Raw genomic sequence first — 16,757 nt, 5'->3', positions numbered from 1 at the left:
CTGTCATCTGAGGTCAAATATAGTGTTTTGAGCTCGATAAAACCCATAGACTGTAAACCTTAACAAAACCAGAGTTAATAGTGTCAATACAAGTCTTTGGACATATTACCTAATGATAGTGGTTGATATTGTGAATCAATGTTGAATGAATGAACACTATTATCTTCTACAATTTCCCTCGGGATGTCTATCTATCTATCTATCTATCTATCTATCTATCTATCTATCTATCTATCTATCTATCTGAGGCATTAATATAGAACAGGAACAAGAAACCAGAGCGCTAATGTCAAATGTGATAAACAACCACAAATTGGTGCTCATTACTTTTTTTAATTATTGAGTGTGTTCTGTAAGAATATTTTTCATCTTCTCTCTACACATATTTCTAAATATTCAAGGACTGTATGATGCAAGGTAGAAGTTGCAAATATTCATTGTAAAATGTAGACATATTTTAAAAACCCAGATATCACAATACATAAGGTCTATCAGAATCTTGTTATGAAGTTGCACACCATTATTTACATACACTTACAATAAATGGTAAACAACAAAATGCCAACAAAATTAATACTTAAGGTGCAAGAGATACAGTAGTGTATGGAAAGATCAGCAAAAATAGATTTCTTCATTTTGACTTTCTCTGACCAGTTTAGACTGGGTGTACATGCATTCAACACTTGATACAGTATCTGCTCCTAGTTAGTTAATTTGTGATCAGTTAGCCTGATCATCTAATTTGTTACTCCTCCTCCTGATATCCCCAAAGGGCTCAGCATCAGTTCCATCAGATAGTTGAGACAGGACTGGACCGACTTTGCTGCTGTCCTCACCTTCCCCACTGGTATGCAGAGTATGCAAGACCTGGTCACTGGGGCGTTTCCAAGACGTCCGAGTGGCAATCCAGAGGATAAGAGCTCCAAAAACCACTAGGACGACTCCCAGAACGTTCACGAAAATTGCCTCTGGGGGAGAGTCCTTATATTTCGGGTTGCTCCTTAGTAATGAAGTACAAAAAAATCAGTTATGCCCACTCTTAAGCAGCACATTAACATTGTAAAACTGGTTTGTACATTTTTAAAAGCTATTACAAGCCTTTATTTTTATTTTTAATACTTACAGGCCAAAAATGAGTTTCTCGGTGATGCCCATGAGTGCCACAGCAATTACACTGGTAAAGAGTAAAAGACCGCCATAGACATGGAGGGGCATAAACGCTGCTCTCCAGGATGCAGGTGTAACTGGTATCAAGTATATGCCAACTCCAAGAACAAGCTGCTCATTCAAGTAGAAAAAAAGCATCCACTTATCAGATATTGTACTAAATGAGCCTGTTGTTCACTGTGACTTGGCGTTTTAGGAAACACCAGGAGTATGTTGTTTTTTAGGGACATACCACCCTACACTATATGTATTGTTTTACAACCAGTCCATAGTTCCATTAAAGATTATTAAGATGGTAAAGGTGCAGTGGTTTGAAACATGCAACAAAAAAAACTCATTTAGTTCACATAATGTAGCCTTCTATTTATTACAAGTAGCAATATCAGTACAGTAAAACAAAACCTGGAGCCTTTGTTTATTATCCACTACTTAAAATACTTTAAAATAAATAAAAGTGTATTTACCTGTAGACAGAACAGCATCAGAGCAGTCAGGCCCAGCCAGCTGTGCAGACTGTACATGTTGGGGATTTTGGCAGCATTGTGGAAGTCAAAAACAGCCACCATAGCTATGACAGCAAGAATGAAGGCTAGTAAGTGCAAGCCTGCATGGATGAACTTCATCATCAGTTTGCTACACTGCCAGGTCCAGGGGAGTCTGTAGACAATGATGGCTAGACAAGAGAAGGTAACTCGGTGTCATTCAGACAATTCTTGATGCGAATATGCATATTTTTACATTTTGACAATACTGAACATCTTTTTTTCTCTTAAAAAGTTGGCTAACCTGTCATTACATTGTTTAAGTGAGATTTTCATGTATGACAGGCACAAATTTGTAGTTGGTAACCACTTTAAGAAAGCACTACTATTGCTATAAATTACTTTTTAGGTGCATGCTTGCTGTAGGTGCAAGGTTCATGCGTCCTTGAGAGCAATTTGCTTATCTAGATGTTAAGCCGTAGCTATTATCAAACTTATAATTCACTTACGATCCAATAAGTTAACAATTTCTAATGACCGCTGTTTGAGTGGAGGTTTTAGTTGGTGGACCACACTACAGTATTGCGCACTTACACACGTAGTAACCTCCTCCTAAGATAAGATCCTCGGAAAAGCGAGCCTTGTGTAACTTGGCCTTGAGCAACAATTTCTTTCAGTTGTTCACATTCCTTCAAAACAACATCCACATTCCATTTGCCCTCCATCCTTGTTGAAAAAGACTCCTCTCACCTATTCCTTGGAAGAAAATAAACCCGATGACTATTAAGACCGGATGCCAGTTGAATTCAGCCAGTCCTCCATCCCAGGCAAAACCTTCTTTATAGTTGAGAACCCATATTAGCACGAATATTATGGAGACAATGCCGACGGCGGCGGCGGCAGACAGAGCGACCAGGAACTGTTTCAAGTTCTCCATCGCCATCAGTGTCCAGCAGCAACAGCACGGAGCGACTTGACCAGAGAAGCTGTTTTCACAACTAAACTTCAAGTGGTTGCTATTGGGTCCTCGGTCACATGACCCAGAGCAGTGAATGTGTGAGGGAAACACGTTGTGTAAGTTTTTTTTTCTGACCAAGGAAACGCCTTGTTCGCGCTGCATCTTTCTCGGACAAAATTGACTCATTTTAGCTGTGCATGTTCTTGCATCAGTTCTATTGACTAACTGAGTAATGCTTCCAAGTTATATTTTTACTAAACTATATTCTTGGCCATGTTCTTACTTACAAGTTATGTTTTTACTATTACGTCTACTACGTTCTTGACCATTTTCTTGTATTACTGAATATATTTGCTTCTTTTATCACTTATTTTTCTATGATGTAAACTCCTAACACTAAAAAGGGGGGGAGGGGAGTCCCTATTCGTATTACTTCTTTTCTATTTACAACTATTCTACATTTGGCAGAAAAAAAAAACAAAAAAACTTTCACAACGTTACTTTCAGGGCCTTCAACATACATTTGGGTATATCTGTAGCTTGATACAAAACCTACAATTTCAAATCAATAGCCAGGTTTCACCACCTTATTTATGGTGTAAACTAACATATTAGAACTGTGGGTTGTGAAAGCAAGCAGATGATAAACTCATACATATTACATAGAAGCAACTTTTGAATATCTTAATATTTGGATGGACACGATGTAAAGGAGGCAGAGATACACAGTAACAAACATAAAAGATTTTAATTTCAGAGAAAGATTAAGAGTGTAAATAATGTAATATGTAGGTAATGGGTGGGAAAAAAGAACATGTTAATATACAGTTCAGAAACTTAGAATGATGTCAATCACAAACCATGATTATCAAATGTAATTCACACAAAATAAATGACAGTGATCCAAATATGAAAAAACAGCATTATGTGGGTTTTACACACAGAATAGCTTATTTGCTGGCAGCCTTGAGTTTGTAAACATGGCAGCAGAAGTTGGAGTTCTTTTGTTCAATATGAACAATTGTGTCTTTGTCAAAGAACAACTCATGTCGATAAGTCTGAAACAAAATATAAGCACACCAATTAATCTATATACACAAACTTCAGTTTAACGTTGGTACATTCATCTCAGGTCACTCACCTCGTCCCAAGGTTCCACGAGGTCAACCGTCCGCAGTAACTGCCCACTCTGGTTGTCATGCAGTCGGATGTGGGCTCTGCCTTCTCCCTCCTCACCATTAGTTACCACCACTGCCAAAAGGTCCAGCTCATCCTCATATTCCACCATACGGAAAGTCTGTAAAATTGAAAGGCTCATTGTTGTGAAGCTGTGCCAAGTTCTATGTATCCATAAGGGCAACTTTGCCAAATACATATGTAAGCCCCATTTCCTGCTACTTATCAGGCATTCAAAGTGCAGATTTGCAGCAGCTGAAATTTGTGCGCATGCATACGCCACTAACTGAGAAGTCCGCATCACCAGTCTTGAACTTTATTACACTAGTCTTCACTGACCTTGAGTTGAACTTCACCTTGCTACATAAATGTATAATGTATAGTAGTGGTTACAGGTGCAGCCAACAATGTGGCCGAAAGATGGAGACAGTTCTTTCGAAAGGTGTTAGCACAATAAAACTTATGGAAGAAATCAAGCTGTCATCCTGAACCTCTGCACATTGAATAAAATGCACATTTGGAAACCACTCCTTAATTGGTCTGATGAAAACAGTGCTGTTTGAAAAACAACAATCGTGTTTGACTCTTTCATTTTGAACTTGTGTTATTTAACTGTTAACTGCGGTCATCTGTTTCTCAGGTAGTGTATCAGTAACCACTTGTCTGATTTTGGTCAAACTCAAAAGGGTTTGAAACTAGAAACTTTTTCTCATATGTAAAATTACACAGAGCGGCCTGAGGACTTGAGAATAATGCTGAACTGATGCCATTTCCAATTGGAAGGTGATGTAGTGTACATCTAGTTGCTTTTTTTTAAAGATTATTTTTTGGCCATTTATTAGACAGGACAGCTAAAGATAGGAAAGGGGGCGAGAGACCGGGAATGACATGCAGCAAAGGGCCGCAGGTCAGAATCGAACCTGTGGCCGCTGCGGGAAGGACAGAGCCTCAAGTGAGCTACCCAGGCAATCCCATCTAGTTGCTTTGAAAGTTATTTATAAAAGCCAAAGAGGAAGTATTAAAAAAACGCTGACTAATGAACTAAAATGTACCTCTACTTCTCATTTATTCTAAATTGTTTTTGCCTTCAATAAAGTTGTAATACTTGTTACATCTGCTGTTGTGTTGCTGTGATGTCTCAGATATTACTCACAGAAGAATTATGCATTTTAAAAGGATAATGCTTAGGTTATTGTAAATAAATCCTATAAAAAGACCCTTTTGGTCTTCATGACCTTTATCTTTCTTCTTTAAAAAAAAACTGCACAGTAAATATTTTTTTTTTAGATAATGGATCAATAATAAAAATGAAATCACTTTGGCACCTCTTGATCTGGGTCATCATCCAGCTGACGAAATCGTTTTTTCACTGTGCGGCCCGATGAGGTCACAGTGACTTGTGAGGTTGGCTGAAGTAGATGTAAAGCAGAAACATTTCATTTGGATCGCACAAAGACTGACTGACAAATACACGTGATACATACATGAGGCTGATTCATGAGCAAGGTAAACTAAGTCTGTAGTGAGGCCAGCATGACACTTACATTGCTGTTCCGATGGATTGCCATAGAGAAATCCTCAAGTACCTTCGATGGCAAACCACTGTTTAGTTCACCACAAATTTTAAGGACACTTGAAGAAAAAAAAGAAAAAACATTGGACATGTCCAGTATAATAATAAAAAAAAAAACTATGTACATGCAGCAAAGAACATACCAGTGTTGCTTTTAGTGACAAGGGATAAGGAAAACCACCACAAGATACTCCACCACTGTCTTCATTTTGTTATGTAAAAGTTGACTGTAGTACTCACTTTATGGTGGCAGGTCCAACATGAATGATTCTTCCCGAGTCATCAGGATGGAAGAAAATCCCATCGCTCTCTAGAGAGCAGCAGTTCATGTTTTGAATTCCATTTGTTGCCTAATGTCATCAAATTAAAAAGTATCACATTAACTCCTTAACTAGGACATGCATTATTCATTATTACATGATTATTTGCATAGCAAACTGCACATAGTACCATGAGCACATAACTATTACCAGGTTTCCTCTTGAAAATAATCAAAAAGAAAATCTAGCAGGCAAGTCAAATATAATTTCTTTTCCACATTAAATCTACTAACAAGTTTTTTTGTGACATTGCAACTGGATTTGAACCATACTAAAGATACAAATTTCAGGTGGTGTATCAGTTTAATAATTAGGTGTCTACTAAAATGTGTGTATCATACTGTTGTGGTTTTTCTGATGCTGAGAATAATTAAAAGAAACTTTTTCCATTTTAAAATAATACCACAAATGTGTTTCTCTTTTACACTGTAAGCTTATGCAGTATTTTAACCTGTATTTCAGGCACAACACACTGATAAAAAAAAAACTGTGGTTTCTTGTGTTTTGGAAACTGCGGCAGCTTAAATGTGATTTTATGTTTTTTTCCCCACACAATTTCCAGTATTATGCACCTTAGTTGCTGACAACTGTCTCTGGAAAGAAATACATGTGAGCAGTGTCATCAAAGACACCAAACCTGGCATAAGCTTATGTTACAATACACATGCAGAAAAGAGCTGCACAAAAGTGGTTGGACCATTGTCTGGGGGTTTTGAATAGTGATTACAGGTTTGGTTCTGCTAGCAGCTAGATACAAAGCCTGTCACAAACACCTGTGGCCCTTCTTACCCTGACACTTTCAATAACCTCTGGCCAATTTGGTGGTCCATCACACAACAAGATCGGGGATATTTATCTATATTTTAGTGTATGTGCATTTGAAGTTTAAAAGGATTCTTTAAACATACCATAGTGCTGTCCTTGAGTGAACAGATGTGGTGAGTGCCCTTGTGATTTTTATGCAGTGGTGTGTAGATGTAGTGCCATGGGTAGCCTCCAATCTGGACACTGTTATCAGTGCATGACACCTCGAAAAGCACTGGAGGACAATCTGCGGAATAAGACAGAAAAAAAAGAAAAAGAAAAAAAAAAACTAGCACATTTACTTTGTAATAAAAAAACATTCCATCCTACAGTGGCCAAGTAGATTTACTAAAATCTGATACTGCCTGTCTAGCCTTAAAACAGACTTGCCTGTGATCTGGATATTTACTGGGATACCAAACGGAACATCTCCCACGGTTTTGCCTCCAAGAAGTGAACTCTGCTTTCCAAGCGTTAACTTCTCTGTCAAATACTGAAAACAAAGAAAATATTAATCAAATACAGAGCTGTAAGCAGCAGGATGAGCCAGAAGCATAATAAAACACTGAATATGCAAATATTCCCACATATTCAATATTCAACAAATGTATTCCTGATGCAATGTTATAAAATCTGATTAAAATCTAGATCAACAGTGTGCTGTTTTAGTTTTTTTAAGATAATGTTTTTGAAGACATGAAAGGGGAGAGAAAGTGGGAATGACATGCAGCAAAGGGCTGCAGGTCAGAATTGAACCCACGGGCGGTGGGTCGAGGAGTAAACTTCCCTACCAGGTGAGCTACCCTGGCACCCTACAGTGTACCGTTTAGGGATTAAAAAAAATACATACCCTTTGTACAATGTGCTTAAAGCTGTACAGTTTCACTGACTTGTTGCTGTAAGACACCACAAGGACACCTTGAGACAGAACAACATCGGTAACGCTATTCCCAAATACCTGAAAAAATAATATTTAGATACATTTAAATAATAACATATCAATCCTCTGGGCACATTTAAAAAATAACCACAATCAAATCTGCATACCTTTTTGTTGATCTCCAACATGCCTACAACTTGTAAGGGGAAGACATGAAAGATGGCCAGGTGCATCACCGTGTTCTGAGTGATACCTGCCTGTGAATAAAAAAGAAAAGACAAAATGTTGTTGTCTCTTTTCTGCATCAGAGATTTTGGACAAGTAGTAAAATCATTAGTTAAACAGTCGACTAGTCAATCCACAATTCCCTTGTTCCAGCCTCTTAAATGTGAGGATTCAATACTTTTTATGATTTCCTGATTATTGCGAATTGAACATTTTGGGGTTTAGAACAAAACCAGAAAATTAAAAATGTCACCTTGCACTCTGAGAAATTTGCATTTTGGCATCATTGTCATTAACTAGTGATACCTAAACTCCTTCACTGACTCATTACAAGATTTTATATCCATTTACATAGATTTATGCAATGCGACAATCAAAATTCATGAACTGCTAAAAAGCCATGTACAGCAAGAGCCTATGCTTTATTACCCTTAAAAAGGTCCCATGGCATGAAAATTTCACTTTATGAGTTTTTTTAACATTAATATGCGTTCCCCCAGTCTGCCTATGGTCCCCCAGTGGCTAGAAATGGCGATAGGTGTAAACCGAGCCCTGGGTATCCTGCTCTCCCTTTGAGAAAATGAAAGCTCATATGGTCCGATCTGGAATCTTCTCCTTATGAGGTCATAAGGGGAAAGGTTACCTCCCCTTTCTCTGCTTTGCCCGCCCAGAGAATTTGGCCCACCCATGAGAGAGACACATCAGTGCTTTCAAACGAGCAAAGTGGCAGTTGGTCAAGGCACCCCCACCCTCCACCTTGCCCCCCCCCCCTCCTCCTCAAATAGCTACAGACACAGAAATGGCACATCCTAAGAAAGGCTCATTGTGGGACTGGCTCTAGTGGCTGTAATTCTGCACCAAAGCTGAATTTTGGGAAAGAGACTTCAGATACAGTATTAGGGGACCACTAAGGCCTATATAAAAGCATCCAAAGAGTACCATGTCATGGGACCTTTAATAAAGTGCTCTGTCACTCGATAAGGCACAAAACTTGAATTTATGAAAATAACGTACCTGTCGGGCTAAAAGTGTATCTTTCTTTTGAACAGATTTAACATAAAACATCTCTTGAGAAACATCCCAGCCAAGATACCTACCAAAAACAACAGAGGAAAGTTAATTAGTTAGTTTTAAATGAACTAAAATAGGAAATGAATCTCCCTTTTGAGAACATAGAACTCAGAGCGTTGACGATACCTGAACTTATGGTTGGAAGAGAGATAAACTCTTTGCAGCTCTTCTCCCGTTTCAGCTGAAAGGCGATACAGCCAGTTATTGGCCGTCAAAGCCAAGAGGCTGGGTTTATGATCAGAGGGGGAGGCTAATGTGTTGTCCTGTCAACGAGACAAATGAAACAACAATCTGAACCTCGGTTTTTAAAATCTGGTTATTGAAAGTTCACCTTTAGTTTGTTTTATATCACTTACAAGTGGGCTCTGACACAGCAAGGCATCTTCAAATTTCTCCAATTTAGATCTCTTAGGCAGTTTGTATAGAACTTGAGGCTCTGAATGAACACTGAAACCAGAATATTTAATCACTCATTGTATGTATGGTAAAACCTTTTATTCACACATATACATGTACATAGGGCTGGGCAATATATCAATATTATATTGACATTGATATATGAGACTAGATATCTTAAATTTTGGATATTTTTATATTGTGATATGACACGTGCATGGTCTTTTCATGGTTTTAATGGCTGCATTACAGTAAAGTGATGTAATTTTCTTAATTTACCAGACTGTTCTAGCAGTTTTATTATTTGCCTTTACCCACTTAGTCGTTATATCCACATTACTGATGATTATTTATCTAAAATGTCGTTGTGTAAATTTTTTGTGAAACCACCAAAAGTCAACCCTACAATATTGCGGCAATATCGACATTGATGCATGTGGTCAAAAATATGGTGATATTTGATTTTCTCCATATCGCCCAGCTCTACATGTACATAAACATCATGAGGTGAGGTTTTTCACGCTGTTTTAATCACACAATGCCAATTCTAATTTAGTAGATGATACTAATAATCTGGGTGAAATTGTATCTGGTAAGCCTGCCACTAAATTCATAAAAAATGGCAATCTTTCATGAATTGCAGGGTTTAGATTAAATCATGGTGTGGAGTTATCACTTTCTTTTAGAAGGTAAATTATCTGCGGCTCACAGCTGTCCTGCAGCGATTCTCAGATTTTGATTTCTTCAGAGACTATTTTATGCCAGTTTTTAAGATGCTGCATTTCATCTGTTATCTGCTCTAAGGTATTTGTTGTATGTGTGCTGAAGACTAAAGTTAATTATTTATACTCACCAGCTGTAGCAGTTCTGGTAATTTTCAAAGTAAATTTTACCACTCTCATACATTATTGTGGATTTTGAGGTCTTGCTCCATGCTTTAATGAAATTCCTGTTGTCCTACAAAGTAACAATAAAGAAGATAGTATGCTAGTAACTAAAACATTTATTGAAATCAGTCAGCTACAGTGAATATCTAAAAGACAGTTTTTTTCTATTACCTGGAGGAGGATTCCTCTAAAGACCTTCATATTGTGTCTGATCAGATTCCCAGCATCCCTGATACCTCTACTCCTCCGGTTCAACAGCTCAGTAGCATTTACGGCTCTTTTTCTCCGGTACGGCGCCATCAGTAGGTGGCACTTTGTTTCTACAAGCTGACGGTCTGGTAGCATGACAGGAGACAACAACCTGAGCTGCTGACCCCCAAGAACTTACAGAGCCAGGTAAGGGCGATGTGGTTTCCCAGTCCGAGGTAGCGATAAAGTTAGAACCCTTCACCGAGCTCCATCTTCCGGAGACTACTCAACCTCTTCTCTGGCTTTAACGTTAGCTAGCTAACACGAAAAGTTAACAGCTAACAGTTAATGCTAACTATAGTTAGCACTTTTGAGCTAGAGCAACCTCGACATCTCGTTTACTTCGTTTAAAAGTCGTACAAGGTTCGTTATATATGAGCTAGCGTTGGTTGAGCTGGGTAACGTTAACGTTAGTTGACCCGGGGTGAAACAAATAATCGATGTTAGTGGACAATAATATCGCATCTGCACATGCTAGTAGCTGGCCGCCTCTGCCGCTCCATATTTGTAGTCTTCCACTCCCTTCTTCTTCTACTTAAGGAATTACGGCACACGGCATCCGTCTTGTAACATTAGCGCCCTTGTCTCGACTGTTGGTAAGTTGACCATGGAGCATGGATAAATGTATTATATTAACAACCCCTCAACATTTTGTTTTATTTTCCCTGAAGTAGCTTTAAGGTCGAAAAAATAATTCTATTTCACACTGTTTGACTGTATTATATGTATATATGCTGTATTGGCTTTTTCCAACTCTCTTTTGAAGCTATATGTTTACATTGACTGAAATATTCAAACAAAATACAGTTTCTTTGGCTGCACAGTTCCATCAAATATAAATATTCCACATGTATATTGCATGATTTAATTGATTTTTTTTTCCAATTTCAGCCTGATATTTGTTACCTAACTTTGGGATCCCCACTAGAATTAAGTTTGTAGTTAATAACTGAGAGACCAGCAGGTCATTGAGGTCATTTCAAAAACATCTCAAGATCCAATACATATAACAGTCAAGGGAAAAAAGCGTATTCAGTCTTTCGTATTCATTATCTTCGGACAACCAAAACAAATCAGGATTCCTAAACTGTATGTTTTAGAATAGCATTCCTTAGGTCGCTGTATATGGGGCAGGGGAACACAAAATGAAATGAAATTTGTTCTTAACAAAAAAAAAAACATAGAAATGCTGCTCTGATAGATTCTCATAAGCACAGAGCATATTATATTGAATATATGGTTCTCTGTGTCATTTTTGCTTGAATATATTAATAAATTGAAAATTGGTCCTGAAAATAAAATGCATATAATTAAGAAGAAGATGTTGATGACAATATCCAGCAGCAAAATATTGCTAGAAGAGTAATTCCATTATTTTGTTTGCATATAACAGCACCAGCTCCCATTAGCTTTATTAGCTTTAGGTGCACTGTCAAAGCATTGTAAAATATATTACTCTTCCTGCATTTTTTCAGAGTAAATGCATAAACTACGGAGCTTCTCTGTGGCCAAATTGGCTAAAGGTTACAGCAGATTGTCGTCAAGACTAAAGGGCACAGGCGGAAGACCATCAGCTCCACTGGGTTCACGGATTCTGACCAATCCTGATGACATCTTTAAGCACAACATGTGGTCAGTGATGTACAGCAGTAGGATTACAGAATAGGTGTGCCTACTTTTAATGATACTGAGCTGAAATCTGGTGTTACAGTTGAGCACTTTCTAACTTTAAAACACAACAATGGATTTATATGTTACAGTTTAATATTTTCTTTAATTTGCTTTTGTAATGCTTTATATTTAGGGATCATGTGCAATGGACAGAAGAGGATAAAGAAAATGCACAGCAGAAGGCAAAAGAAAATGCCTTTATACAAATTCCTTTAGAGGAACAAGGCAAGAATTTATTCCTGCAAAAATATTTTTTTAAGTTAGATTTGAATTTGATTGGGACTAACCTTTGTAAAATGATCCTGAAATCTTCTCCACACAGGTAAATTTGACACAGAGGCTTCCCAATACTGGGACAAGTTTTACGAGATGCACCAGGATAAGTTCTTTAAAGATCGCAAGTGGCTGTTTTTAGAGTTCCCAGAACTGCTTCCTTCCGGTGCAAAAAGTCAAGCCATAAACAGGTGTCTGGATGATCAGCAGGCATCATACCCACAGCCTTCTGGATCCAGCATAGACAAAGAGACCAGACACCAGCAACACAACGGCCCCACACGCTATCACAGAAATACAGACACCTCAAATCCGCAGACAGAGTCCCGTCAAGGAGCAGCACTAGAAACAATTGAAGATGCCATACAGACTACTACTTTCCCTGGCCAGCGTGCATCTTTCAGGATCTTGGAGGTTTTCAAAACTCACATGTATTTATTTCATTTTATTTTATTAGATTGTTGCATGTCGACCAATATACAGTTATGATATAAAAAGTAGCAGGCTGTTAGATGCTATAGTAAAAGTGTTACATAACAGGAAAAATATTTTTTTTCTTCACAGGTTGGATGTGGGGTGGGTAACAGTGTATTTCCCATCGTTAATTCCATAAAGTGAGTAAATATTTGAGATGTTTCCATATATTCCATTTAAGTCCATTTCAACATCATCAGTGTGGATAATAGGTCAATTTTCAGTGCAACCTATGTTTACAGAAGCATAACATTTTAAAGATACACAATAATGGCCAGTAAAATACTAAAATCAGTTTCTGGGTAAAGACAGTGTTGAAGGAAAAGAGTAACATTTTGCTGGTATTGGAAAGCACCTCAGCCTTTAGTTTGAACCAGAGGAGGCCCTTTAACATGTTATACTTCCTGTTTCTGCAATATCTTTATAATTTGTTTTTCCAGGTATAGGCAGAGATTGCATTTGTAAAATTTTTGGCAATAGGCAATAAATAAAGGTAAAATATTGGCTTCAGTGCATAATCCGGATAAGAGCTCCATGAAAATATATATGCTGTTGGACTATATTTGTAATTAGTCAAGGGTTGTTAAATTGGCTGTTCTGTTTCACAGAGAAACAGATGCATTTTTATACTGTTGTGACTTCTCCACATGTGCCATTCAGCTGGTCAAGGTAAGATTTTCTAAAATTGCTTAGTACTAACATGCACATATATACTGTATTGAGGTTAATACATTTCTAAAGTAATACTGACTAATATCAGTTATACTTAAAAAGTCAAACTAGCAGTGATGTATTTATAGTACTTACTGTGGTCATGTGGACAATATGTTGAGGGTAATTACAGTCACATAATAGACTGCTAAAATGTTTAGACAGATTACATTCATTTTTGATGAAGTAATACATTACATTATTCACTGTAAAGTGTTGTTAATGTCAATCTTTGAGCTTTCCAGAATGACAATTCAAATTAGATTTTGTAGTTAGACCATTGTTCCCACACACAATGTGCATACTTCAAAGTCCTGCAGAATAACTCAAAGCTCTACCTACTATACAGCTGAATCAGTCAATTTAAATGTGAAGGAGCAGGAAAGAGAATCTGGTCATTTGTAGATAATGTTTTTTGCACAGGTTTTAAAGTGATTTGAGTGTAAATTATCTTTATTTTGGGCTTGGCAAATAACTACTCTAATTTAAACTAATTATCTGTTTTATATCAAAGCCCATTTCCACCGGTAAAAAAATAAACAAGAAAGCTTGGCCTTGTGATGAAAAAAAATCCTCTAAGTCATTATAATAAGAAACTTCCGTCTTAGAAAAATGAAAAACGTTCTCAAAATAACGATTTAGTATCTCAACATGAGAAACTTCCTCAAAATATTTATTTATGTTTTAGGGCATTTTGGCCTTTAATTGATAGGACAGTTGTAGACTGGAAAGGGGGAGAGAGAGGGGGAAGACAGAAAAGGGCCACAGGTTGGAATCAAACCCTGGGCCGCAGTGGTAAGGACTGAGCCTTGGTACATGGGGCACACGCTCTACCAGGTGAACTACCAGGGCGCCCCTTTCTTAAAATATTTAATTCATAAATAATAAATTAAATACCAAGTCATTATCTCGAGATAAGTAAGTCATATTTATTGGATTGTTTAAAGCAGCAGTCATTGTGATACTGTACTTATATTTTAATCTAATTTAAACTTATGCAAAATTATTCTGTACAGTACATTTCTTATAAGTAGCCACTTAACAGAAGGAGTGCAAAGGTCAAAGTTTCAGTGCCCTTGCAATATTTAAGACACGTTGAATATCATAGAGAAGTTATGGTAAAGGAGAAAGGGAAAATTTGTTGTTTCAATACTTGCAGTTTGGAAAAAGTATTAAATATTATGGGGGTGGCAGTAGCTCGTTAGGTTGGGTTGGGTTGGGTTGGGTTGGGAACCGGAGGGTCGCAGGTTCAAATCCCAGTATGGACCAAAGTACGGAGTGTGGACTGGTATCTGGAGAGTTGCCAGTTCACCTCCTGGACTCTGCCAAGGTTCCCTTGAGCAAGGCACCGAACCCCCAACTGGTCAGGGCACCTGTCCATGGGCAGCTTTCCTCTGGCATCACTCCATTAGTACATGTATAGGTCCTGAGCCTGTGTGTGTATATTTCAGGCCTGTATTAATGTGTGTAAAAACTGTACCAGTTTTATCGATATCTTATAAATAGTTGCATACAGTTGCCAAAATCTGTGTCAAGGCTACCATTTGGTAATGTACTTTGTGTGACTATAAAACAGTTTGGGATCTAGCCTACTTTATTTTCCTCATATAGTACCATCCAGACTACGATGACTCTGTGTGTCATGCCTTTGTCCATGACATTTGTGAGGAGATGGCCTCCTTTCCCTTCCCACCTCAGAGCCTGGATGTTATTCTCGCAGTCTTTGTGCTCTCCTCCATTCATCCGGAGCGGTAGGTGAAGGTTAAATGACAGATGACAGCCTGATATAATTTCTTACCTGCCAGACCCCTCTGTGGACCCCTCCACAACCCCTATAACACCCCTGAATCACCTTCACTTGTCCCAGGCTTTGCCTGAATGTCATTACAAAAAACACATAAATCTAACTGTATTATGTCACTGAGTACAACATATTAACTGTACAGTGGTTTGCTTGACATTCAAGGGATGGCAGCATGTTTTAATTTGTAGGCTGTAGTATTACCAAATGCACTTACATTGGCACCTTAGCACTGTCCACGTACAGAGAAATCTCAGCTTCTAATACATTACTTGTTTAGTAGTTTGTTAATTAATAAATTCCCATACAGCCTTTATTTTTCCTATTAGCATTCATACACCATTATTGTTCCATTAATTGACATTTAATTGACAGAATGCAAGGAACTGTGAACCGACTATCTACATACCTGAAACATGGAGGGATATTCCTCTTCCGTGATTATGGGAGATATGACTTCTCACAACTCAGGTTTAAGAAGGGTGAGCCTTGCACACCTGAATATAGCCATTTTATCTAATTTACCTTATTTGTTGTATATTATGTATACCCTTCTGTGTGGAATTTTTGTGACAATTTCAGGACGGTGCTTATCGGAGAATTTCTACACACGTGGAGATGGAACATGCGTATACTTTTTCACTAAAGGTATATTGAATCATGAGATCTTCCATGATATTCCCCATCTGTATTTTACTTGTGGCAGTGAGCAAAGGGCTTTAAAAACAGCTTTTAGACCTTTTATGCTGGGAAATAAAATCTACAAATAATACAATATATCTGAACAGTTGACTAAATGAATAAAATTATATGAAAAAAATCCAAACAAAACAATTTGAGAGTTTATTCTTTTTTTTTTTTGGTGTCTGGTCAAATTTTTCTGGGGAAGTGGGGAATTGTGTCCTCATTATTTCAAAAGTCTTCACTCGTTTTTTTTTTTTTTTTTTTGTTTTTTTTAACAGAAGAGGTTCATAATTTATTTTCCAATGCTGGACTGGAAGAAATACAGAATCTGGAGGACAGACGACTCCAAGTGAACAGAGGGAAGAAAGTTGTAATGCACCGGGTTTGGATGCAGAGCAAGTACAGGAAATCATATCCACTTTCACCATCCTAACACCCCACCATATAATTTGGATCTACAGTATATGCCTTTTTTATACTTTGCTGCTTATTAATGTAATCCTGAACCAAAGTATTGTATGTGTACAACAACAAAACTGTATTGAATAAACTAACAAAACATGTCAAACAAAGCTGTGTTGTTAACTGGTTTTATATCCTGTAGATCACTGTATTAATATCCACGAGATGAGAGAGAACTTCGTTAGGTCCATGGGGGGGAAATACAGTGAACATGTAGACTTTAAACATGCAACACTTTGATTATGATTGGAATAAAATTAACGTTTCCTTATTTATATCTTTCAGTTAGGCTATATATTATAAAGAGGAAAACTAGATGATAGTTTTTGCATGATAAAAATAATCATGACAAGTCAAATCAAGTATTTTACTTACTAAGTCAACACTGTGAGATAGTATGTCAAAATTTTGACTTAATAGGTCAAACTTGTAATGTACTAAATTGTAAAATAGGTCAAAATTATGTCATTTTTCACTTATCTCAGAATTTGAC

At 37.4% G+C, this 16,757-nt stretch overlaps 3 protein-coding genes across 5 annotated transcripts; 1 reads left to right on the top strand and 2 right to left on the bottom strand.

Moving 5' to 3' along the window:
* Positions 1–313: 313 nt before the first annotated feature.
* LOC120569990 (cytochrome b reductase 1) lies at positions 314–2,696 on the bottom strand. Of its 2 annotated transcripts, none has more exons than XM_039818214.1 (4): positions 2,400–2,696; positions 1,632–1,735; positions 1,124–1,278; positions 314–1,000 (listed from the first exon to the last, which is right to left on the bottom strand). In XM_039818214.1, exons 1-4 carry the CDS (start codon positions 2,590–2,592, stop codon positions 721–723), a joined length of 732 nt encoding a protein of 243 aa, XP_039674148.1. In that variant the 5' UTR covers positions 2,593–2,696; the 3' UTR covers positions 314–720. The 2 variants fall into 2 exon arrangements, with proteins under 2 accessions (XP_039674148.1, XP_039674147.1); XM_039818213.1 differs by having other exon boundaries at positions 1,632–1,840; positions 2,400–2,694.
* A 640-nt stretch (positions 2,697–3,336) lies between these two features.
* Positions 3,337–10,319, bottom strand: dcaf17 (ddb1 and cul4 associated factor 17). Of its 2 annotated transcripts, XM_039818210.1 has the most exons (14): positions 10,111–10,319; positions 9,906–10,009; positions 9,013–9,103; positions 8,783–8,919; positions 8,600–8,678; positions 7,528–7,617; positions 7,331–7,438; positions 6,871–6,973; positions 6,585–6,727; positions 5,597–5,706; positions 5,328–5,415; positions 5,109–5,192; positions 3,749–3,904; positions 3,337–3,665 (listed from the first exon to the last, which is right to left on the bottom strand). In XM_039818210.1, the coding sequence occupies exons 1-14, from the start codon at positions 10,282–10,284 to the stop codon at positions 3,558–3,560; spliced, it is 1,575 nt and encodes a 524-aa protein (XP_039674144.1). In that variant the 5' UTR covers positions 10,285–10,319; the 3' UTR covers positions 3,337–3,557. The 2 variants fall into 2 exon arrangements, with proteins under 2 accessions (XP_039674144.1, XP_039674145.1); XM_039818211.1 differs by lacking the exon at positions 7,331–7,438.
* mettl8 (methyltransferase like 8) lies at positions 10,231–16,374 on the top strand. The gene is made up of 10 exons (XM_039818212.1): positions 10,231–10,335; positions 11,664–11,820; positions 11,993–12,084; positions 12,182–12,546; positions 12,697–12,746; positions 13,215–13,275; positions 14,929–15,068; positions 15,494–15,600; positions 15,701–15,766; positions 16,081–16,374. The coding sequence occupies exons 2-10, from the start codon at positions 11,669–11,671 to the stop codon at positions 16,233–16,235; spliced, it is 1,188 nt and encodes a 395-aa protein (XP_039674146.1). The 5' UTR covers positions 10,231–10,335; positions 11,664–11,668; the 3' UTR covers positions 16,236–16,374.
* Positions 16,375–16,757: the final 383 nt, after the last annotated feature.

This window comes from Perca fluviatilis, chromosome 12 (genome assembly GCF_010015445.1).
Source record: "Perca fluviatilis chromosome 12, GENO_Pfluv_1.0, whole genome shotgun sequence".
NCBI lineage: Eukaryota > Metazoa > Chordata > Actinopteri > Perciformes > Percidae > Perca > Perca fluviatilis.
The sequence above is the reverse complement of the archived record's forward strand: the minus strand, read 5'-3'. Positions and strand labels throughout refer to the sequence as shown.